This window comes from Kwoniella newhampshirensis, chromosome 3, assembly GCF_039105145.1.
Source record: "Kwoniella newhampshirensis strain CBS 13917 chromosome 3, whole genome shotgun sequence".
In the NCBI taxonomy this organism is placed as follows: Eukaryota; Fungi; Basidiomycota; class Tremellomycetes; order Tremellales; family Cryptococcaceae; genus Kwoniella; species Kwoniella newhampshirensis.
Window position 1 is genome coordinate 881,691 of NC_089957.1, and position 22,814 is coordinate 904,504.

At 51.4% G+C, this 22,814-nt stretch overlaps 11 protein-coding genes and 1 non-coding gene across 12 annotated transcripts; 5 read left to right on the plus strand and 7 right to left on the minus strand.

The window, feature by feature from the left end:
• Positions 1-837: 837 nt before the first annotated feature.
• On the minus strand, positions 838-2,415 carry IAR55_001674 (uncharacterized protein; the record flags this gene model as incomplete). Its single annotated transcript, XM_066944799.1, has 7 exons — positions 838-1,019; positions 1,085-1,176; positions 1,240-1,407; positions 1,670-1,899; positions 2,096-2,180; positions 2,259-2,267; positions 2,360-2,415. 7 exons carry the CDS (start codon positions 2,413-2,415, stop codon positions 838-840), a joined length of 822 nt encoding a protein of 273 aa, XP_066804722.1.
• A 681-nt stretch (positions 2,416-3,096) lies between these two features.
• Positions 3,097-6,113, minus strand: IAR55_001675 (uncharacterized protein; the record flags this gene model as incomplete). Its single annotated transcript, XM_066944800.1, has 6 exons — positions 3,097-3,326; positions 3,395-4,350; positions 4,405-4,834; positions 4,893-5,453; positions 5,516-5,956; positions 6,035-6,113. The coding sequence occupies 6 exons, from the start codon at positions 6,111-6,113 to the stop codon at positions 3,097-3,099; spliced, it is 2,697 nt and encodes an 898-aa protein (XP_066804723.1).
• Positions 6,114-6,483: 370 nt separating this feature from the next.
• Positions 6,484-7,901, plus strand: IAR55_001676 (uncharacterized protein; the record flags this gene model as incomplete). Its single annotated transcript, XM_066944801.1, has 6 exons — positions 6,484-6,672; positions 6,772-6,948; positions 7,013-7,051; positions 7,111-7,200; positions 7,267-7,441; positions 7,507-7,901. 6 exons carry the CDS (start codon positions 6,484-6,486, stop codon positions 7,899-7,901), a joined length of 1,065 nt encoding a protein of 354 aa, XP_066804724.1.
• Positions 7,902-8,159: 258 nt separating this feature from the next.
• On the minus strand, positions 8,160-8,951 carry IAR55_001677 (uncharacterized protein; the record flags this gene model as incomplete). Its single annotated transcript, XM_066944802.1, has 1 exon — positions 8,160-8,951. One exon carries the CDS (start codon positions 8,949-8,951, stop codon positions 8,160-8,162), a length of 792 nt encoding a protein of 263 aa, XP_066804725.1.
• A 1,655-nt stretch (positions 8,952-10,606) lies between these two features.
• IAR55_001678 (uncharacterized protein) lies at positions 10,607-11,904 on the minus strand (the record flags this gene model as incomplete). Its single annotated transcript, XM_066944803.1, has 6 exons — positions 10,607-10,654; positions 10,714-10,754; positions 10,811-10,888; positions 11,030-11,337; positions 11,489-11,666; positions 11,769-11,904. The coding sequence occupies 6 exons, from the start codon at positions 11,902-11,904 to the stop codon at positions 10,607-10,609; spliced, it is 789 nt and encodes a 262-aa protein (XP_066804726.1).
• A 298-nt stretch (positions 11,905-12,202) lies between these two features.
• IAR55_001679 (uncharacterized protein) lies at positions 12,203-13,247 on the minus strand (the record flags this gene model as incomplete). The annotated part of the gene is made up of 5 exons (XM_066944804.1): positions 12,203-12,692; positions 12,753-12,835; positions 12,915-13,033; positions 13,098-13,169; positions 13,244-13,247. The coding sequence occupies 5 exons, from the start codon at positions 13,245-13,247 to the stop codon at positions 12,203-12,205; spliced, it is 768 nt and encodes a 255-aa protein (XP_066804727.1).
• A 363-nt stretch (positions 13,248-13,610) lies between these two features.
• On the plus strand, positions 13,611-15,953 carry IAR55_001680 (uncharacterized protein; the record flags this gene model as incomplete). Its single annotated transcript, XM_066944805.1, has 10 exons — positions 13,611-13,796; positions 13,854-14,737; positions 14,807-14,862; positions 14,915-15,011; positions 15,066-15,132; positions 15,189-15,213; positions 15,272-15,348; positions 15,405-15,581; positions 15,649-15,681; positions 15,741-15,953. The coding sequence occupies 10 exons, from the start codon at positions 13,611-13,613 to the stop codon at positions 15,951-15,953; spliced, it is 1,815 nt and encodes a 604-aa protein (XP_066804728.1).
• A 396-nt stretch (positions 15,954-16,349) lies between these two features.
• IAR55_001681 lies at positions 16,350-16,440 on the plus strand. The gene has a single exon. It is a non-coding gene; the product is annotated as a tRNA-OTHER (tRNA).
• A 185-nt stretch (positions 16,441-16,625) lies between these two features.
• IAR55_001682 (uncharacterized protein) lies at positions 16,626-17,999 on the minus strand (the record flags this gene model as incomplete). The annotated part of the gene is made up of 5 exons (XM_066944806.1): positions 16,626-16,828; positions 16,939-17,040; positions 17,135-17,254; positions 17,381-17,578; positions 17,666-17,999. The coding sequence occupies 5 exons, from the start codon at positions 17,997-17,999 to the stop codon at positions 16,626-16,628; spliced, it is 957 nt and encodes a 318-aa protein (XP_066804729.1).
• Positions 18,000-18,331: 332 nt separating this feature from the next.
• On the plus strand, positions 18,332-19,505 carry IAR55_001683 (uncharacterized protein; the record flags this gene model as incomplete). The annotated part of the gene is made up of 6 exons (XM_066944807.1): positions 18,332-18,435; positions 18,519-18,619; positions 18,777-18,875; positions 18,946-19,003; positions 19,070-19,180; positions 19,253-19,505. The coding sequence occupies 6 exons, from the start codon at positions 18,332-18,334 to the stop codon at positions 19,503-19,505; spliced, it is 726 nt and encodes a 241-aa protein (XP_066804730.1).
• Positions 19,506-19,874: 369 nt separating this feature from the next.
• Positions 19,875-21,061, plus strand: IAR55_001684 (uncharacterized protein; the record flags this gene model as incomplete). The annotated part of the gene is made up of 6 exons (XM_066944808.1): positions 19,875-20,015; positions 20,103-20,112; positions 20,255-20,368; positions 20,431-20,458; positions 20,599-20,717; positions 20,862-21,061. 6 exons carry the CDS (start codon positions 19,875-19,877, stop codon positions 21,059-21,061), a joined length of 612 nt encoding a protein of 203 aa, XP_066804731.1.
• A 198-nt stretch (positions 21,062-21,259) lies between these two features.
• Positions 21,260-22,808, minus strand: IAR55_001685 (methionine aminopeptidase, type I; the record flags this gene model as incomplete). Its single annotated transcript, XM_066944809.1, has 7 exons — positions 21,260-21,331; positions 21,394-21,512; positions 21,589-21,686; positions 21,826-22,032; positions 22,115-22,130; positions 22,184-22,316; positions 22,446-22,808. The coding sequence occupies 7 exons, from the start codon at positions 22,806-22,808 to the stop codon at positions 21,260-21,262; spliced, it is 1,008 nt and encodes a 335-aa protein (XP_066804732.1).
• Positions 22,809-22,814: the final 6 nt, after the last annotated feature.

Below are 22,814 nucleotides of genomic sequence, written 5' to 3' on the forward strand. Positions count from 1 at the left end.
CTAGACCAAGCTGACCGATAGATGATAAAGAACTCGTTGCTGGGAGTCATGCGACCACTTCGCCGACCCTCTTTCTGCTGGTAGTCAGTCTTGGTCCAGACCGAACGTGATTACCGCCACTGGTGTGAGACCGAGCTGTGATGAATCATTCACAGCACACCAAGTTGCACGTAACATGCAAATGATTAGAATCAATTTATAAAAACGCTACCGTCCTTCCAGATCACGCTGTGCTCAGCACAAAGCAACGAAATTTCAACCTTTCCAAACCACCATGACCCGTCCTGTTCCCTCGAAACGATCCACCCGTGCTTCCCCTCTCAAGCTTCAAGCCTCAAGCCTCACTATCGCCACACTCACGTCTCCTTTGATACTTATGCCCCCCTGCCTCTCGTCGAAAGGGATACCCGAAAACGGCCTCGCGCCCACGGAGCGGACTTGCAAAGGATGCCCGGGCCAGTTGGTCATGAACCGTTCTGCTGACCGATAGAAGAAAGGAAGCTTGTGCGATACAAAGAATTGACCTTTCATCTGCCGCTTTTCCTTCAGACGCGGTCACACCGCCTCGAACAATCAGTAGGGAAATTCCTTCCGGTGATTCACTCCAAGCCATCAAGGACAAGTCGTACAACATCAGTCATCACGATCAACTTGACGCGTGGGGGAGGTTACCCTACTATGTCATGTCATGTTTGATGATACATCGATACATTGTAGATACCGTTCACTTGCAACGTAATTGTCCTTTGTCACCTTCCCCATGACTTTGTCGACTCGACCTTCTGAGCGCCATGCTTTCTGTTGTTGTGGTAATTCAGATACTTGAGCAATTGTCGATTACAGGACAGCAACCGCACCGAGAAGCACCGCACCGAGCAGTGAACCGGAGATCATGGCGGTGTTGGCGAGTCCAGCAAAGGGAGCGGCGACGAATCCAGAAGAGGCGGCAGAGCTACTGGCAGGTGTAGAAGATGTGGTGGTGTTGGCAGTGTTCGTGCTTGTTGTATTGGGTGCGGTCGCTAGGGAAAGCAGAAAGGCAGACTTGAGCTTCGACATCACGATGTCTTCAAATGTCTCAACTCACTTCCGAACTCCGCCCCACAAGTAGAAGTCAATCCTTGCCCGATGGTACTGCCAGCAATACTAGAATTCGCCTGAAGAGCCTCGTAGTAGAGGCTGAAGCACAGTGAGGAAGGAACCATCAGCTGGAGACTGATACCAGAGAACGCAATGACTCACCCAGAAACACATTGGGTGCAGAGACCTCCGCTTTGGAACACCTGCTGGAGGGACGAGGTGGAAGAGTTGCTGCCTGACAGAAGACCCGTGACGAAGCTGACGGAGATTTCGGTGCCAGTGGTGTTCTGAATCGTCGAGAGGGTGGATGAGAGGCAGTAGTCTCCGGTGCTGCAATGGGACAAGGATTGTCAGTACCCAACGCACTTCAATCGCACGACAACAATGAAGGGCATGTTGGGGTGCAGACAACCAAGCATGCGCACGGAGGGGCGTACGAAAGACGACGAAAAGCTCCTCAACGCAGAGACCGGATTGTCACAGTAGTAACCTTACTCCGAGCGACAAAGGGCGAGGGACCGGGACATAAGGATTGACGACGAACAAAGAAGGATAGATTCACTGCCAATCATATTAGTCCACGTCCACTCACGTCGAATTCCTCGAACAAGCAGCTGCATAGACCTGAGGATAATCATGGATGAGTGTGACCAACGCACCCACCTCAGCAGCGTTGGTCCCGCCGCCCGAGATATCGGACGCGCAGTCTGAGGTGAGGGAGGATTGGGCGGACGAGAGGGTCGCGTTGGAACATGTGGGTGTGTCGGAGGAACAAAGCGAGGCGAGGTAGGTGTTCAATGCGGGAACGATTGAGCCGGATGCCTATGTGGAGGTGGGTTCGGTATAAGATGTCAGTGTGAGCAGTATGAGGCAAGATGAGCGGCAGAGAGGGAGAGGAAGGTGCAGAGGCGAGAAGAGGGTTGTGGACAAGGCGGGAGAAGTTTGTCGGTATTTCAAGAATGACCTGTGCGAGGAGAAGTGGAGAAGGAGAGCTCAATGAGACTATCACTCTACGCACTCCCAAGACAGGCAACAGATTCGTCAACCGTAAACAGTTACCGAGATCACCAAGCGCCAATCCACCAATCTGACCGGTGCATCCGCTATTCCAAACAAACATCTAGTGGTCAGCGAGAGCTGATTGAGAGGATGGAGTGATCGTGAAGATCCTCAGAACTCACGTAGAGAGGCTAGAGATGGAGACGAAGGGTTGTCAGCGGGGTAGTCTGTGTACGATCGATGGGTGATTTGTGCTAGTAGCACAAGGTGGTGGACGACTCACGCAACAGCAGACGAGGTGGTGGCTACGAGAGCTATGAGAGCAGATCGGACGTGCATCGTATCGTATAGACGGGACAAAGATTAGGATTGGATAGAGACAGGGCTGACTCTTGAGGTTGTGATGGTAGCTTTGTGGGTGTCACAACGATGTTCGATGATGATGAAGAACAGTCAAAGATAACTTGTTGTCGAGGACAGACGAGTCCCATGTAAATAGTTAGTCACTAATCAACCAATGCGGTGCAACAAGCAGTACCAGTCGAAATACCGGAGGAAAAAACCCCTCTGGCACTGGAATGCACATGCACCTCTGTCTCATGCATACTGCTGCTGCTGTACGTTTTACGTGGTCAAGTGCCAAGTACAGGACTGCTGCTACCCCTACTACTACTACTGCGCTGTTGTTGCAAGTTCCTGTTTCGAACGTGATGATGACGAGCCCTTTTCTCCACTGCGGCCAAGCCAACTTCGCATCACCCACAGGGGCCGAGAGACAGGGTGACAACTGACTTACTCGTAGAATCAATAACCCCGAGTCCCCCATACGTAATTTCCTATGCTTCCCGCAACAGTTTCAGCCTTCTTCCCCAATTCGATCAATACATTCATGTCGTGATGATCATACTTCTTTGTAAGCTCAAATTATGTACGGGCTACTGCGTTCTCTGATGGACCATGCTTGATGCTACTCTCTACTTAATAGTGTCCTATGTATCTGCCTACAGTCCAGTCCGCCTCTCAATCCATCTCCTCTACCTCAATGTCCATGCTGTCGTCTTCATCACTATCGTCAGGCTGAGTCACATCCGCCTCGTGATTGGGAATGACCACCAATCGATTCTTCCTCAGGTCCGCAGTGACATGTGCAGTCTCACCATCACGCACTCGCGCTTGAAGTAGCAGTCGGGAGAGCGGATTGAGGATTTCGGTCTGGATGAGACGTGCCATTGGTCGAGCCCCATAAGAAGCTGTGAGAGCAAGGAAAATATCGTCAGCATACTGTGATACTGAATGGCCAGACCAGTAATATACTCACGTGAATAACCTGCTTGTGCCAACCACTCGCACGCAGAGTCATCAACTGCCAACTTGACCTTGCGATTGTTATCGTCCAATCTGGTTTGGATTTCCTTCAACCTTACGTCCACCACCTTTCGGATGTCAGCACGGCTGAGCGATCTGTAAAGGATGATGTCGTCGATTCGGTTGATGAACTCGGGAGGGAAGGTCTGAGCGATGGCACCATTGACCTTTTGTCGGACTTCAGGGGCAACAGCGCCTTCGGATGGGTTCTCGTTCAGGTACACTGATCCGACGTTTGAAGTCATCATGATGATAGTGTTTCGGAAGTCGACCACACGACCTTTACCGTCGGTAAGTCGACCGTCGTCAAGGACTTGCAGGAAAAGCTGGTGGAACTCCCTTGCGGCCTTTTCGATTTCGTCGATCAGAATAAGAGAATAGGGTTTTCGTCGAACGGCTTCGGTGAGCTGACCACCAGACTCGTGTCCAATGTAACCAGGACCCGCACCGATCAGCCTTGAGATTGAGTGCTTTTCGGAATATTCGGAAGCATCGATACGGACCATGGCATCTTCGCTGTTGAACATGACACCGGCGAGAGTCTTGGCAAGTAAGGTTTTACCAGTACCGGAAGGACCGACGAGTAAGAACGATGCGATAGGTCTATTTTGGTTCGACAGACCTGAGCGGTTGAGCCGAATAGCGTTGGCGACAGCCCTGACAGCTTCGGGTTGACCAATGACCTTCTTCGAAATGAGCTTCTCAAGTCGAAGAAGCTTCGTCTTTTCAGTCTCGACAAGTCGAGAAACGGGGATACCGGTCCAACGACCGACGACCTCGGCGATCATCTCGGGGGTGACTTGTTGTCCGGAACCTCGCTCAGCTTCTTTCTCCTCGAGTTCTCGAAGCTTCTGTTCTCGCTGAGGGATTGAGTGGTAGCGGATATCCGCGGCTGTCGCGAGGTCGTACCTATGCATGAGGTCAGCTGGTGCTCGGGCACCCGGTGGCCTCTTTTATACTCACCTTCTTTCCGCTTCATCCGCCTTTGCTCTCAGTTCATCGATCTTCCTTCTCAGATCGTGGACCTGATCGCCGAGATGCTTCTCATTCTCATACTCTCGCTTCAATGGACCCAGCTGGTCCTCAACATCCGCAATCGCTTTCTTAGCCGTCTCCAATCGCTCCTTGGAAGCTTCATCCTTCTCTCTTTCCAAGGCGTGCACCTCGACTTCAAGACCCAATTTCTTCCTCTCGAGCTCATCGATAGCTTCCGGTCGGGTTTCACGAGCGACCTTAACCGCACTTGCTGACTCGTCCAGAAGATCGATAGCGGAATCGGGCAACCTTCGCGCGGTAAGATACTGCTTGGCAAGTTGAGCGGCGAGTACCAACGCAGAGTCCATTATCCGGACACCGTGATGTGTTTCGTACTTTTCTCGAATACCTCGCATGACTGTCGAGAGCTGTCAGCATAGATTTCTACGATGTATGAGTAGATGTGTGCGACTTACTTGCGACCGTGTCTGGAACAGAAGGTTCATCAACGATGACTTGGGCGAATCTTCGCTCGAACGCCGAGTCCTTTTCGATGTATTCTCGGTATTCGTTCAATGTTGTCGCACCGATGACCTTCAATTTACCTCTTGCCAACATCGGTTTGAGCAGGTTCGCGGCATCCATACCTCCACTCGAGTCCTTTCCGGCCATGATGAGGTGGATTTCATCGATGAAGAGGATGATTTGGGTACCCTCGTCACCTGATTTTTCCACCTCGCTGAGGACAGCTTTGACTCGCTCTTCGTATTCTCCCTTGTACTTTGCACCAGCCATCAAAGCACCCATATCGAGCGCTAAGAGTCGACTGAGCAAGCTGGCAGGAACATCTCGGTCGACGATACGTTGTGCCAGACCTTCGGCAATGGCTGTTTTACCGACACCCGGTTCACCGATAAGGACAGGGTTGCCCTTTGTTCTTCTTGAGAGGATACGAATGACTCGTCGAATTTCATTGTCTCGTCCGATGACGGGGTCGAGTTTGCCTTGTTCAGCGAGGGCTGTGAGGTCGACACAATCTATGTGGAATGTCAGCTCGGGTTCGGTGGAGGTCTGAAATTGTCGAAATGGCGAAACTCACATTTATTAAGAGCGTCAAATTGGCCTTCAGCACCTTTGCTGTCGACCTTCCTGCCTCCTCTCTTCCTCCTGACTTCCGCCTCTAACGCTTTAGGTTCCGCTCCGGTACCCTTCAACAGCTCCTTCATCTCGGAAGCGTCGGTATGCAAAAGCGCCAGTATGAGGTGATCGATAGCGACGAACTGGTCGTTCTGCTCTTTTTGCAGTTTCTGGGCTTCTCGAAGGACGGCGTGGAAGGAGTTGGCAAATGGAAGAGGAGGAGAAGGTGCTGGGTCCACCACGGGAAGTCGATTGAGTTTGTGCATCAGTGCCCGGTTGAAAAGTGTAGGGTTACCGCCGACATGCTCGAGGGCGGCTTTGAGAAGTGTGGGTGGTGTGGGTGCTGATGATGGCCCAGCCTCAGGTTCTTCCCACAGTACTGAGACCAGGTGAAGAGGGTGGACTGAGGAAGACAAATGTCAGCTACAACGCTCTCAGAACCAAAAACCCTCGTCACAAGACAGATGAGAAAGTCACATACCTTGAGAGTTGGCCATCTCCTCGGCCTTGTCCATAGAGGCCTTCAAGACCTCTGAAGACTTGTCTGTAAAGTTATCCATGTTGTAGTGTCGCTCGTGATCGTGTCTGTATTGGTTATTTGGTCGCGAAGAAAGAGAGAGGGATACGTATCATGGTCACCGAGGGGTGTTTTATAGATGGCAGAGAGGGATGTCAGTGTCGGGAGACCCCGCATTGGACTGACCGTCATTGGGAGAGAGGGAAGCTGCTAGAATCCACGTGGTCATTCTCGGACATTCTCGTCCAGTCCACTCGCCACCACTACCGAATTCTTGACTGTTCTTCCCCCTCATTCGAACCCTGGGACTGCGTTCCTCTACCTCGCGTAACGACAACGACGGCAGAAGACGACCCACAGCGTCTTGACATTCCGGGGCATTGTATCGGAGCATCACGGGGCGTTATTACACCATGCAGTCTAACTATCCTTACGACGCACACGCGGGTCCATCTTGTTCACGCATCAAGCCCAGAAGACCTTTCGTCTCAGCGCAGCACAAGCCGGAAGATACCAGCGATGGTATCTTCCGAGTGGTATTGATCACCAGTGGGAGTGTGGCCAGTATCAAGGCGCCTGATATCGTGGGAGCTCTGGTCAAAGTAAGCGATCATTGAGCGTCATCATGCATCCCCTTTTGTCAGACATACATCAAGTTGAGGCAGTACGGGCGCTGACGTGTGGCACGGACGGTTGCTTAGTCACCTTATACCGATGTTCAGGTCGTGACTACAAGAGCGTCATCTGCTTTCTACACCCAAGACGCCATAGACCAATCAGTACGCCAAGCTTTGGACGGATCTCAGCGTGTGGAGAACGGCGACTCGCATGCGGAAGAGGTGGGCGTAAGGGTGTGGACGGACGAGGATGAGTGGTCCGTGAGTGGGGATCAGTCTGTAAACAACTTTGGGTCTCGTTTGTGACTTACCTACCTGCATCAAGGACTGGAAAAAGGTGGGAGATCCGATACTGCACATAGAAGTAAGTGCGCCGTATGTCCTGCCCCGAAATTAACTTCTGACAGTGTTTCACCCGCACAGCTTCGTCGTTGGGCAGATCTCGTCGTCGTTGCTCCTTGTTCCGCCGACATGTTGGCGAAGATTGCAGGTGGGATCTGTGACAGCTTAGCGGTGCGTCGATCTGTGATGATACCGCACTGGCGCGAAGCCGACTTTCTGACTCGTTTATTCAACTAGACATCGTTGCTTCGAGCCTTATCACCTTTCACACCGGTCATACTCTGCCCAGCCATGAACACGCACATGTATGAACATCCTTTCACGGCCAGACATCTGAAAGTGATCCAGGAAGAACTCGGATATCTCGTCTCAGGGCCTCAAGGGGCTGGAAAGCTCGCTTGTGGTGATGAAGGTGGGCTGTTTGCCCTGTGTCATGGGTTTTTAACGGTCACTGACTGCCTGCGTGTCTGTCACTAGGTCCAGGCAAAATGACAGATTGGCGCGAGATAGTTTCGTTGATCGAAGGCTACGCATCCGTCCACAAGATGCAATTCCCGCTTGGTACCAGATCGTCTTTCGGCTCCACGACTGCGTCGACAAACCTTCAAGATAGCGCTTTGACACCTCGTCCACCTACACCGCCTACACCTGGTCGTGCAATCGCTTTGGTGTTGGATGGTCCGTCCGCCCAGACTATATCGACCCCTTCGACGCAGAAAGGTGACACCGCTCTCAATATGTTGGGCATGCAGGAAGTTTCGAGAACGGGCATGTGGACTGGGGACAGTCCCGCTGTGCAGGATTGGAAGTCTACGACGGACGCTTATGGAGGGAACGGGACTGGCTGGTCTAGGAAATGGTGGATGGGGTGATGAGTGGTTTTGAGTCGTGTCAGGTTTTGTCCCAATCCGTGTCACTAGCATTGATATGAAAGTGTCGCTGTCAGTGGTATATAGACCAGCCTTGAGCCATTGGGATCATGAACTTCATTACCACTTCGCATTCGTATTGAGAAGGGATCGTATCGGTATAGAAAGTACAACTATTAAGCCGTCAAAAGGCACTCGTATAAGACATCGCCGTCTTTCTCAAACCCCCAAAAGAACAGTACAATTTGCAAACTCGTTGCCCTAAACCAGGATCACCCAAGAGCCACCATCAATGACACTTCTCAACACCTTCCTTTCTTCGGCGTCTCGATATTCTTGGTCGTTCACATGATCATGTGAGGCGACCATCCCTGACATTCTGAGACTACCAAGAGTGGTGGTCTTCGGTCTTGGAGTATCTCTTCTCTTGAGTTTCGGTCTGATCGGTCTCTCCATCTTCTCTTCCTTCTCATCCAGAGGAGAGAGATAAGGCAACGTGGCGATTTCCTCGCCGGAGAGGAGGGTCGTGGAGAATGGATCGTAGCTGAATCCCAGATCCAGGTCCGGGTGGTCCAGCTCGGAAATCACTTGCATCGACTTGTGTGAATGTGCTGGAGGCGGCAATGACAGTGGCGTCGGGGGTGGTGCCGAGGGCGAAGAGAGGGTTGGGGTGGTAGGCATAGGCGGTGATGAGATTGAGGCTGAGGAAGAAGAGATGGAAGATCGAGTAGAACTGATCCTTCTAGGTGCGGGCGCCATCAATCTCGGTGAGCTAGGCGTGACTGCGCTGGCAGTACTGCCAGTGCTCGAAGACGACGATGCCGTCGAGGACACGGATCCGTGTCGACCGGTGTTACTCCCCGAAGAGGACTGTCGCTTGAGCAGCGAGGGTGGTGTGGGTGACGGCAGAGCCGGCATGTGGAAGTGGATCGGTTGGGATGTGTATGCGTGGGGCTGAGGGCTCAAGTGGAAGTATGAGCCATGGTGACCGTGGGTCAAGGTATGTGTGTAAGGGAAAGGAGTGGATGGTCGTGGACTTGTCATTGTGGACATGATGTGATGCGATGCGATGTGATGTTGTACTCGCTATTGATCTTATCTGATCAGAGTGGTGTCGTTCCTTTCGTGATGAAGAAAGGGGAAAGGGGGGGATGGTATGGTCCGAACGATAAAGAGGTCATGTTATATATATGCATCATCATCACCGTCGACGTATCATCTGGACCGAGCACGGATACAATCTCACCATGTCCACGGTCACGGTCACGGCGGTCTGACTAAAACGCTTACTCACCGAAGCAGGCCTGACTCAACAACCAAAATAAAAAGAAAATAACGGTGAGTAACTATCATGGCCGAAGTTGAGAAACGTGTGCCGCGCCGCGCGACCATGGACGCCGCACGGAGGCCGAGTTGAGATTTTCAATCGGTCAGGAACGGTTCTATCGCGCTATTGCTATTGCTGAATGCCCGCTCTGACCGCGGAACTGGGGACATGGACTACTACTGCTCTGCATCATGAATCGCTGACAAAGCAGATTACGTGTCGTAGGCGATAACGGCCCCGCGCAATGAACTGTAACTGTACGAGTAGGTTATACATACGTGCTCTTCGGCTCATGCGGGGACCTACTTGGCACGCAACATACGATTCAGATCTTACTCATTCACTCTCCGCGGCTGAGTAAGGCTGATTCAGCATGGCACGAAAAATATACACCGGTGTGGGCCGGGTATGTTACCTAGCCCGTGAGCTCCCATCAATATCATTATTTTATTATTTTATTGTCAAGCGGAGATTCCACAGTGATACATCCTCCACATTACCAGACCTGTTTCCTTATCCATCCATACCAAGGCTATCGTTCTTCACAACGTGCATATGATGCTCATCATCGCTACTCTGGTGCCATCTGCTTACTTTGACAGTTCCCCGATACACAGCATACGCCCGAGAATCAATCGTATGGGACGATTATCTACTCACCAACTCACAGCATAGCTGGGAAGGACTAGGTGGTCTTGGCCCATCGCCGACCCCGGCCGAGGACATCTTCCAGCCCTTCCCCTTCCCCTTTCCAATTGACCACGTACCAAAAACCAGAAGTCATATCTCGGCGTCGTAACCCAGTCCTGAATCCGGCGGCCATTCCATATCTACTACCACAACCACCCTATCAGTGCAGCCTGCCGCCTTGCATACGTATCGGAACCGACGGGGATCCCCATCCCATCCCATTCCTAGATCTGGAGTAGATAACGTAAGACATGACCGCGGGCATCGGCGGAGACGACCGAGGCAGTGTCATTTGACCGAAGTCATGGTCATGGTATGGAGATTGGGCGTATTCCGTCTCAGGTCTCGTGACACGTGCACAGGCCGTAGCTTGTAACATCGGCTGTGATAGAGACTACTCGCGGATGCTCTTGGCATTGTCGGCGTGGCGATGAGTACAGCGATTGTAGTGAAAGCGCGGCGATGAGTGTAGTCTGACCCCGCGCTAGATTTGTAGAGTAAATCGGAAGTGGATTACGGAGTGAAAGTCCTGTGGCATTTTCCCATCGGATCTTTCCATCGTTGTACAGGGTTCCCAAATCGAAGCCGAGAAATGTGTGCAGTCGAAGAAACCCAGTGTGTGACGAAGTCATGCACATGTGAGGAGTGCTGCATAGGTTTCCACTGAACATTATCCCACAACACTACCACGTTATTGCTCAACAAAGCCTCTAACCTGGTCCAACCATGAGACGTAGTCCTTTGATAGTACATCAGATCAGCGCACGCGAATGATATGTGTCCGAAGTTCAGACTTACCTTCTGCTCCTTGTGCTCAGAATAGGACAGGACAAAGTCGGCTGCAAGGAGCGTTTCATCAGCTGTACAACCATGATGATTGCAGGAGCCTACTCACCCAACGCCTCGTCAACGCCTCGCTCGGCGAGGTAAGCTCCGAAGGCCTCTTGGACAGCTTGATCGAGGTGGTCGAATTCTGCCGCGATAAGAAAGTCAGTATGGATGTCTTTGGTCTGCAGTTTCAGTTGCACTTGAATGCAGAAGTCGACTGTTCATCTTGAAGCTTGTTCCTCATATTCCTCATCCGATCGTACAGCAGAGACGTCTTGACACTCACGTGGTCCCATGTATTTTGACCTCCTCTCCCAATCGCCTTCAGCACCCTTGGCCTCCGCCAAGTTCTTCTCATAAACAGCAACATTGGTGATCTCGAACCCTTCGTCACATGTCTCCAGATCTACCATGAGAGCACCAGGAGTCGCAGACTTGGTGATGACCAGCGAACAGGCGATGGACGCCGGACCTTCGGATGTTTCTGGGTCTATCTCTTCGGCTGAGGCTGCAGGGTCGGTGGATGAGGTGGGGAAGGCGGGATCGTTGAATGAGTTGGAGTCCAGGTCGGAGATCTGGAAGGTGAGTTTGATACTGTCGATGATCACGGTTGGATGGTCAGCCACAGCCGTCTATTGGGCAAGCAATTGTAAGGTCGAAAGCAAGCTTAGTTGAGGCAAGGACGCTTTTCCGTCAAAAGAAGCTTGAAACACTGAAAGACCGACCGCATCGTTGTCTAACTCACGTCTCATTTCCAAACTTTCTGGTGATGGTCACATCGTCTGACCCCGGCACATCCTCGATATCCCAGATACCCTGAGTCTTGAACTGTTCGATGAAAGCGGGAGTCTCGGGGATTTGAGCAGCGTTCTCAAGCTCGAATTTGTGTTCGGCAGCAAGCGCAGAAGCGAGGTTGGAGTCGGCTGGCGCAGACGGAGATATCAGCATAGACATGAAGAGCGATCAGTATCTAGTTGAAGCACGTTGTGCACCATCATTCCGCAAATAGAAAACACAGGACTCACTCTCACCACTGCCAAGTCGGCGAGGAGTGGAGCCGAACGCGCGCACGGCAAGAGGTACTAGGGCGGGTCCAGCTCGTCGTGCACCGGCGATATTGACAGAAGCTCGGAAAAGAGGACGAACGGCACGGAATGACATGATGAGAGTGGTTTTGACACGGTGAGTGATTGAGAGATCAGGTGCACAAACGTAGATCGATGAGCGGTGAGAAATTGGTGGGACAAAGTCAACGACCAAGCGGCAACTTTCTGAGCGATTCGACAGCACGTGATGACGAGTCTCCCACGGTTACCACACTGGATCCGGCTTATTTGACTGCCATGAAAAGACGTATCAGCTCGTGTGCTGCTTAGATACAGTGTGCAAATCCGCTCAGGCAACACCAAAGCCCGACAGGACTACAATTTATGCATTCGTTTTGATGTGCCTCCTACAATCACGCCTTCTTTCCCTTTCTCTTCCTGATCTTGCCCTCTGTGCCGCTGGCCTCACCTCCGCTGGTGACCTCCTCTCCACCAGAGCTGGCACCGCCTGGACCTCCCTTCTTCTTCATTTTGGTCTGCTTGCTCTTCAACAGGTGCTCGGGAATCCATTCCTCCTCGTAAGGCTTGACGTCGGGATATTCGGTAGCTCCCTCTTTAGGGACGATAGCCTTGACCTTCTTGGATCCTCCGAGACCTGACTTTTTCTTGCCTCCCTTACCCTTGGCAGTAGGGACAAAGAACGCTTGGTAGGCGGCATAAGCACCACCGAGGAGAGCGGTTGTGATGACGAAGTAAAGGAACAGGAGTTGAGGGTCAAACCATGAGGCAGCGGGTTCGACGACGGAGACGGTCTGGTTCAAAGCGGTGATCCGGTGAAGATCCTTGGTGCCGGTTTCGGAAACGTCAACCCAGACGGTGAGACCGATCTCTTGGGGACGGAACCTAGCGCAGGCGTATTCAGTACAGAATACAGACTGACCGGTAGTCGGATTCATTACTCACTCGCTGTAAACCTGGAAAGGAGCACTGAAGTTGGAGCCAGCGACGAGAGGGACGTTGTATTTCAGTGTAGAAGCGTTCTTGATCTGCGCGTGTGAACGGGTATCAGCGTTTCGAGCGTTTCGAACCTTTCTCGTCGTCAACGCTATTGCAGCAGCAACTCACAGTAGCCCAGTGGTTGTTGGTATCATGGTAGCTGGCTGCGGCCGAAACAAGGGTGTAGTTCTTGGATCCAGAATTGACGAGGTGAAGTGAGAGGCCGTTTTGTTCTCCATTGACCACGACTGTCACGATTGCAACACCTCGTCAGCGGTCAAGTCATGCCATGTCGTACTACCCGCAACTCACGACCGAAGGGGTTGGAGTCGGGAAAAGTGGCTGAGACGAGGACGTCGTCCTTGGCGTTATGGCTGAAGATTCCTGAGGCAGCTAGCGATATTAGCGCATTTCAGGGCAGCCACTGCGCGAGACAGAGCGAGAGGGAGTGATCGTACCCATTTTGTGTGATGTGTCGTGTTGCGAAGAGTGTAGGAAGATGAAGGAGATGCGGATTGAAGATGCAAGTCGTGTTCAAATGCAGGTGGTTCAGGTTTCGTCATGAGTAACTCGACCCAACCAACCCATCAGATATCATCAGGCACAGCAGTCATATCCCCCACCAATATCACCGATATCTCCGTCGACGTGGCACCGTCGATCTGGATTATTTTCCCCAGGTGCAAGTGGAGGTCACAGCCGGGGATGGAGGAGGTCCAGGCGTTTCAGCTGGATTGTTGTTTTCGTCTGTGGAAGATGACTTAACCTCGTTGACTCTCTGGCTGGGGTGTATTCCACCCGCTCACTTCTTTCGTCATCGGCAGGATGCAAGGGCAAGGCACATCGTTGACAGAGATCAGTAAGCACATCGATAGACGGCCATCTGGCTTGGCGCTACCCACAAGATCAGCCAGTGTAAAGTTGATCAACAATGCGGACGAGGCTGGTGTTCAAGTCTCGGAAAGGCAGAGTCTGCAAAGACGTGAGAGTTTGGAGGGTACAATGAGTTTCGTGAGCGCGGTCGTGAAACAAGGGCCAGTGGGGATAGCTCTGACATGATTGCTTTAGTACGGCGTCCGATCCACTTCACCTCCAAGCGGCTCAGCCAGCCAGCAAACATCGTCTTCATCTCGGCCCACAGACAAGACGAGATCCCGTGTGCGCTCTACTTCCTCCAGACCCGGCACTGCTGATTCTGCCGTCCCAACGTCTCCTTCACCTTCGGCTGTCCCTCTACCCACTCCTAGAGGCTTCCTCTCCCCTAAGAAACCAGCTTCGGCCATCCGTCTTGAGAAGAAAGAGCGGGCTAAGCCATCGACAGTGAAGGACCGCACGTCTAAGGCTACTGAGCCTGTCTCTGGTCCGGCTCACACAGGACACATATCAGATCATCGTTCACAGGAAAGCATCCAGCCCAAGTCACTGGATGAGGCTATCGATATTGGCAGTGATGGAAACGGTGAAGTAGGCTCTCGGGCCGGGGAAGAACATATGAAAGAAGCCAAGTTTTCTGCGTGGAGCCGAACTTCGAGACATAGTATAACAAATATTCCAACACCGCCTCAAACTCATTTATCTCACTTATCTTCAGACGACCTCGTCAACAGAACGCGGAGTCGGGAACTCGAGAAATCACACGGGAATGGAAATGGATCAGGATCCGGAGACAAAGATCGAAAGTCCACAAGCGAGAAGCGACGATCGCAGCTGTCTCACAAACAATATGGTCGACGGCGGAAATACGAGACGTTCGAGAACCCTCTGACGACGTTCTTCCTTTCTGGGAAAATGATGACGGGAGGGGATACTGTCTGGTCGATGTTGTTCGTCGTGGTGGTTTTGTTGGGTGTATCAGGTGTTTGGCTCGGTACGACAGGAGCTTGGTTGTGGCGACATGGGAGAGAATATGGGCTGGCCAAGGGGGGTGGTGTGGCAGTGACGATCATTTTTGTGTGAGTGTCGTCTCGAGGTCGGCTGCCTACACCCATCAGCTTGAGGTCATGGACTGATTGTACCCTCAGGTATTTATTCGGTGTGACAACTAGCTCTTTGATAGCTTCAGCGTTTCGAGATCCAGGTGAGCACTCAATTCGTCGCGTGATTGAGACAGTGCCGACTCCAGCACACAGGAATAATACCTCGCAAGCTTGATCTGGATCCCCCGTCCTTTTTAGCGAATGACTGGTGGGAGGCTCATCCGCGGGAGTTGACTGTTAAGAGTGGACGGTGAGCTCAATGTAAATCATGTTCGAGGCTTAGAAGCTGATCTGTGCTTTTCAGTATGATGGTAAAGTATTGTGAGACTTGCCAGAGCTACAGACCGCCGAGAAGTAGTCACTGTCGACTTGTAAGTCAGCTACGTGTTCCGACAATTCCTCGGACAGCAGCTGATACTCAAAGTAGTGCGGTAATTGTGTCGATGGAATAGGTGTGCAATCAGTCAACTCGATGATTATCAACCCTGGACCGAGCTGACAGAATGTTAGATCATCATTGCTCTTATCTTCACACATGCGTCGGAAAGCGCAACTACTTTTCCTTTCTTGTGCTTCTCATTTCCGCAGTGAGTACTAGCGAAGCATTCGGCTGGGTATGGTACTGAAATTTTCCCCTCTGCAGGCTATCTCGGATATCTATATCGTCATCTTTTCCGCCGTGCACTTCTCTCTGCTTTGCCATCACGATCATGTCTCGTTCGGGAAAGCGCTGCAGAATTCGCCTGGAGCTGCGGTCAGTTTCCTGCTCGGAATCTTCTTGATTGGGCCGGTGTTATTTTTGCTTTCATATCATATACGGGTAAGTCGACAGACTTCATTCACGCAGACTTTTTTGGTAGGCTTCACTGAAGACGAACTCAATATAGTTGCTCGTGCACAATCTTACGACGGTCGAACAGGTCAGCTTCCATGGGTTGATTGCCATGAGCGAGGCACGCTGATACTCCCTTAAAACCAGATCCGATCCTCGGCATCAGGTCGTTCTTTCCTCTCTCGGACTAGACCAGACAATCCCTTTGCGTCAGAATCGACATTTGCGAATATTATATTGGCATCGGTGGGGAGACCCCAATTTCCAAGTTGGATAGATGCGAGTGGGTGGGTGGGAGAGGATAGAAGAGAGGTCAATCCCGCCCTGAAGGATCCGAAATGGGCCAGAGAGGGAGTTTAAGATGATCGTTTATGACATCCATTGTAAAGCTATAAATATGAACTTTCGATCTCATCGTGAATCAAGTCTGAGTCTGAATGACAAAGAGTTAGGGGTGAAACGTCTTCTCCACACGTCGAGCGAGGTAGAGAATGTCACAGGAGCAGGAGGGTTGTCTGATTGAGAAGGTCATCTAGATAGAGATGGAAATATAGTTACTGTATGGTATAGTATGACATGACATGGATTCGGTGCTCGTGTATAGAGTATCTGGGACAGACTGCAGTTGTCAACATACTGTGGGTGAAGTCTCACTCTGAGAAACGTCTCAAATGAAAGTATGCTATCCTGACCGGCGAATCGGTTCAGCCCTTGTAAGAGCAAGTATATATATTTGCCAGCTGTCCAAAAAAGCATGGGCCGGTGTTGCAGTGGTAGCATTCTAGACTTCGAGGTCGTGAACTGGAGTTTCATCTAGCGGTCGCGGGTTCAAATCCCGTCCGGCCTTTAACTTTTTGTTTTTGCGTTGAGCATCGAGGGCGATTTATCGAATTCTTTTTGAATCGTTGCAATCATTCTTCGTGGGACTGGATATCTTGCAACGCACAAGTTGAAATGAATACTCAGCCAAAGCGCGGACCGACAGATAGATATTCTTGACCAATGATGCCGACCAAGTATATACTCTACGACCTAATTTCCCTGCCCGTCATTGGTCCCTTCTCTATAAGGGCTGAAACCAGCTTGTTCCCTCACCGCAGCGGCCAGAGCCGACCAATCCTGCTTGTCGCCGCCAATTTCCTTTGCACGAGTCATGTTGGCAGCTGCGCGTTCGATAGTGGGTAACGGACAAGGATGACCGAGATCCTGGCCGAGGCAAAGCATGTTGCGGGCGTCTTGGTTCCGTAGATCGAGATTCGGGTGAAGAGTATCAAGGAGAGTCAATCGAAAGTAACAGAACGAGAGCAGATCAGCTGTGCCCATACAACGCTACGAATCGACTCACCCTTGAGACCACCTTCAATACTGAATCCCTGTCCAGCAGTGTACAGCCCCTTCGAGATGTTGGCAGAATAGGCCAGAAGGGGTGGAGCGGGAATGAATTGCTCTGTGGATGTTGATCTCCAGTCAATTCCGATGCGGGTCCAGCGTAATTGAGATACGGAACCAGCCCTTAGTCCTTCATGACTTGACCCACTCACCGAGGAAGTTGTGATACACTCCAGGATCGACTCCTACGGAATCACCTAGAGCGTATGCCTCGCCTAGCAGCTCGATGAAGCCTAGTAACATCATATTTCCCATAGACTTGAGAGCGCTCGCTATGATCAATTCCGCACATCCACGACGACAATCAGCATCTTGATGAAAACGAACTCAAGAGCAGATGGTGCCAAGGTAGATCTCCACCGAGCAATTGAGTCGGAGATGAGGGTGATATGACTTACCTGACCTGACGTCTTCTCCGACGTCGATGAGCCTGTTTCCAAGAGCGGGAACGAGATGCGGCTTGAGTCTCTCTTTGACTGCTGGGGGACCAGAAAGGACGATGAGTAGTTTCGCGGCCTCGGCCATGGGAGGTCGACCAAATACGGGAGAAGCGATGTAGACGCATCCGGCAGCTTTGGCTTGTTCTGCGAGTTTCTCTGTGCTGAAGGCGTCAGCATTACGAAATCCCAACCGCCTTGTAAACTCTTACAGAGAATGACATTGGAGAGCAGGCAGACACTCACCCGAAGTGAGAGCTTTCAGACTTGATTGATCCACAAAGATCACTTCCTTCCCTTGCTCCTCCTTTGCAGCTGAAAACATCTTTCCATAGACCTCTTCTGCCGCTTGGTCGTTGATCAAGCTACTGAAAATCACATCGGATCTCTGGACGACCTCCTCGACCTTGGCAGCGTAGAACGCATCGGGGGCACAAGGTCGGATCGAGTCGTATTTCTCAGGAGAGCGATTCCAGATCGAAATGGGTGGGAGTCCTTGCGATGCAGCGTGTTTGGCGAGGTTTCGACAGATGTGAGCACCCATCGCTCCGAGACCGACGTATCCGAATCTGATTGACATGGCGAGTGTGGAAGATGGTGGTTGCGACGGACGGTAATGTCCCTGGATATGCTGTGTGGTAGGATAAGTAAAAAAAATGGTCTGGCGACGAGTCGAGTGTATGTGGTTATATATGTAGATGAGCGGGAGGGTTGAGGTCGAGTCAAGCTGAATAGGTACAACATGACCGTGATAGCATACAGCATAAATCTATTCCGAGCACCCGATAAAAAGCGGCAACGACGACGACAACAACCGATCGGGGACGAAGCGGCATGATCCGCTGAAGACATCATCCTGTCACATATCAGTTCCACTTTTCTTCGAGTCAACCATGACAGCAAGTCTCGACAATGTTCTCCTCACCAAAATCATCGCCTGCTCCACCGACTCGATTCGAGCCCGTAGTACCGACAGAGATCTCCCCGATCCTCGCAGCAGGATTGGGCATGGAATAGTGAGTTTGAACATCCGCGACTATCTCCGCCGAATCCCTGCCAGCGAGACCCATCACTGCTGATGGGTTGACTGGTGTCTTAGTGCTTCATTACGAGCACCGAACAACTGTCCTCGAGGGATGTACGTTACTCCTTCTCAAGAGGCCTTGATGAAATGGCATGGCGTGTATTTTGTACATCGAGGTGAGTATGTCGGTAGAGCAAAGGCAATCGGCGCTGATGCGCGCTCTCTCGCTGTACTCTTCTTGCTTTATCTCTCCTTCGGTGTTTGGCGTTCTCTAACCTCAATCATATTCTTGGCTTCATATCCCGACAAAATCTTCGTTCCACTCGGCTCCAGGACCATACGCCGGCTACGTACTTCGCTTTACCATCACTTTCCCTATCAGCTATCCTCACAACGCTCCCACAGTCCGCTTCGATTCGGACGTGTTTCACCGTGAGCTGTCTCTCTACTGTATGTCCCCTTGGACGAGAAGACGCTGATCTATGATACGTTCTTCTCGCAGCAATGGTAGATCCCAAGACCAAATTATGGTACCCTCGAGGCCGAATGGCTCAGTGGAGGTGAGCTCCTGCGATCTGGCATGTAGACGCCACATGTCATAGCTGACGGCATATGATGCTTTCCAGACCGAAAGTGGATCATATCCCACACCTGTTGCATAGCCTGAAATCGAGCTTCAAGACTCCTGCTTTGGACGCTGTGACAGAGGAAGAAGCGAAGAACAAGCAAATATGGTCGTACGTCCACTGCGTTTTGCGTGAACTTTTCCGTCTGGGACTGATACCGATGATGAATGGGCTTGATGGCAGACTGTATCATCACTCCCACCAGACTTTCCTGTCGATGACAGCTCAGAGGGCACTGCAATCTACCTCGAGAACGGTCTTATACCCCAGCCAAGACGGTCAGTCAATGGCGCCAACGACACCCACACGACAAAGGAAGATATCGATGAACGATGGGAGTACGGATGATATCGGTCCTATCGTCTTCAAGGAATTGAAGGAGGAGGGACGGGAAAGGGTTTTGTGGGAGAACATGAAGAAGAGATCAGGCGCTTAGGCTAGAAGCATGGATTGTGTGGAAGGAAGAAGAATAGAGGTTGTAATTGTACTGAATCCTTGTTGTATGCATATACGGCTCGCATCCAGGCATCCAGACATCCAGACACATCAGCACAGAGGTCTGTAATGTCCGACCTTGTTTGACTCTGTGATATGTGGACAAGGACTGATTGCAATCAGACTCTATGCTGCTCTTTGTTGATGATCCCCGGAACGTGGTACGAGTACGTCATTTTGTTGACACCTTTGAAACTACACCAGCCAGCAGCCCTTTTCAACTCGCATCTTGCTCTTTTCACCGTTCAAGCCAAACTGCTCTCGCTCCAATCCTAACCCACTTTGTTTCTTGCAAGTGCTCACCGCTGCCATGTCCGCCCCCACCGCAAGTATGACAGTCCACCCGCCAGCTTCTGCCCATCCATCTTTAGCAGATAGTCCCGGCGGATTCGACAGGTCTTGGTTCATGGGTAAATGGGGTGTCGTTTGGAGTACTCTGCCAATGTGGAAGGTGAGTTGAGTTGAATGACACACCTGCTCCATCATACTGTACTTGCAACACTGACTGCGGTTGCTGATTCTTCGACGCGACCAACAGGATAAGAAAGGTTAGTAACCACGCCTCTGTCACGACATCATTGAGGTTACAGAGCACCTGAGATGGGTTTTTCCCCCGCCCCTTTCTCCATCATCTCTCTACACTCATGCTCATTTCACCATAAAAATGGCTGACGACTTTGACTCAATCAGATGTCACCATCACATACACTCCAGTCGCAGATCAATCGAAGATCAACACCACATTCGACGATATAGTGGAGTATCGAAAGCGATCAGCTGCGGAGGGTAGTAAGCCTAGTACTGGTGAGTGGGACGTGTTTCTCCTCCTGTTCGTGACGATCGAGCTGATGACATGATGAGTATAGTCAAAGGGGTCGATACTCTCTCAACGGGGTGAGTGGGCTCGCAGAAGTCTCTCACTCAACACCAACACTCCTGTTCCACTTCATCACTTTCGAAAGCCACCTCTTGGACCTGTATTTGGACGACCATACACTGGAGAGCTAACACTGCCCCCTCACGTCCGCTCACAGGTCCAACGGCGCAACTTTCGACTGGAAAGGATCAAGCTACCTTTTTTTCGTCCACTCTCATTGGGAAGTCTTGGGGTATGGCGAGAATGAAGAACATGGTCTGGAATGGGCTGTCACTTGTACGTACATTCCTCGGGCATCGTCTGCTCTTTGTACAGCTCGACTTGACGGGAACTTCAGCCTGGCCTACATACTGTTCGTTGCACCTCGCTGACTTGGCTTATCCTGTATCCACCTATCACTGTTGTGCATGATCCTCGCAGTCTTCTCGAAAACACTTTTCACTCCAGCGGGCATCGATATCTACCTCCGATCGTCCCCTTCTGCTCCCCAGCCCGAATCTCATGATACAAATGTTCGTCAGACCCTGCTGGACCAGATCGTCTTTGCTGTCAAGGCTGTAGACGACGAAGGGGTGACAAAGTTAGCACAGGGCGGATTCCAAGTGCCGGGGACTGTATGACCAAGTCATCCACCAGGATGGAAGGCTCGGCGGTCAGACTCTCAGCAACTTCGTGACTCATTCAAACTCTCGACCATGTTGTATAAAGTACAATGTATGTATCTGCTTGCTTGCGATTGATTAACCGAGACGATCTCAGAGCCCTAGACAGCAGTGCGACACCACTACCCATGTCGACTATGTCTCATGCATTGATGACTATGTGAGGATCTCCGCCCCATTGTGCGTTATCAGGATCTGGTGTTCAAATTGAGCGGATCTCGCCCCGCTCTTCATTGCACAATCGATCAGTACACTGACACCTCAGCATATCTGGACTGTTCGCAGCTCACCTCCGTAGACATTGTCCATCCGTCGTTCCACAGCTGTCCACGAGAATTGGAACCTTGTACGAGACACGGTTCGATCGTGAAGCAGTCTCCAGGCATCATAGTGCCATTTTCCGAATTGCCTAGAACAACGTCGGACATGGTCACCGGTTTTTCCTTCATGTGAGATGTGTGATCTTGCCGGCGGCGCCCACTCACGAGTATGGAAGATCCAAGGAGGTTGATGGAATCTCTTCCCTATTCCATGTCCTGAGAATTGCGAATTGACTGAAAATCTATATCGCTTCGCGAACTCCCTGTAACACCATAAGACCTTTGAGTCAGCCATTGGACTCTTTAACGACTTGGCGACTTGACAGCAGGCGGCCGTTCTTCCGATAAGGAAATCGTGAAGGATAGGGGGATTGCTGATATGACTTCTGCACCCTTACTCACTCTATAGTCCTGCCGATCTCATTATACGCTTTACCTGGTCCACAAGCTCTTATACCGACATCCAAAGCCTCTTTCGTCGCTTCAACCAGTTCACGACCAGGTTTATCCACCTCAGGCAATAGGAACGTCGCAGATGTATCACCGTGATATCCGTCATGGAAGAGGGTGAGGTCTATATTGATTATATCTTGAGGATGTAAGGGTCGACTGTCACAGCGAAGACGCGATTGAGGGTCAGCTCGAGCGGAAGGACATGGCAGAACGTCAGCAGGTTGAACGTCGAGCTCACTCGTCTGGGATTCCGTCTGAACCGAATCGTCATCAGCGCATATGGAGAGGAGGTGTCGCCACGACTCACGGGCGATGACATTGTTGACAGACGTTGTGCAGCTCTTTGGGAAGCTCGAATACCCTAACGGTGAGGGATAGGCTCCTCTGGCTATTATTATTTCATGTGCAGCTCGATCCAGCTCGGCAGTCGTTATCCCTGGCTGAGGTAGATCGCTCATGCCAATCAGCAATGCTGACCATAAGCATACACCACCCCTCATCGCCGTCCAGCTCTCAACATATCACGCGCGCCGAGCCTGAGCAGAAATCCGCATGGCTACGCGACTCACCATGACAAGTCTCCCCACTTCCTCCAACACCTGTTTCGCCATCTTCGCCACTTTCCTCACCCTCTTCTCACTCTCACCACCGAGATCTATCCTCTCACCATCCACTTCCACATCCTCCACTTCCGGCAAATCATGTTCTCCCCATGTCTTCGTGAAGAAATTCTCAGGCACATAGTTCGGTCGGGGTATTGAGGCTGGTACGGGTAGAGAGGTAGGGTAGGAGGTGATGGCTGATGATGGGTCGAGGAGTGGATAGGATCCGAATCGCGTTGAATTAGGAGTCGAGATCGAGGTGGAAGAGGAATGGTATGATCGTATGATTCTGGCAAAAGGGCGAGAACGGGTAAGGGCGGATTTTGACATGGTTAA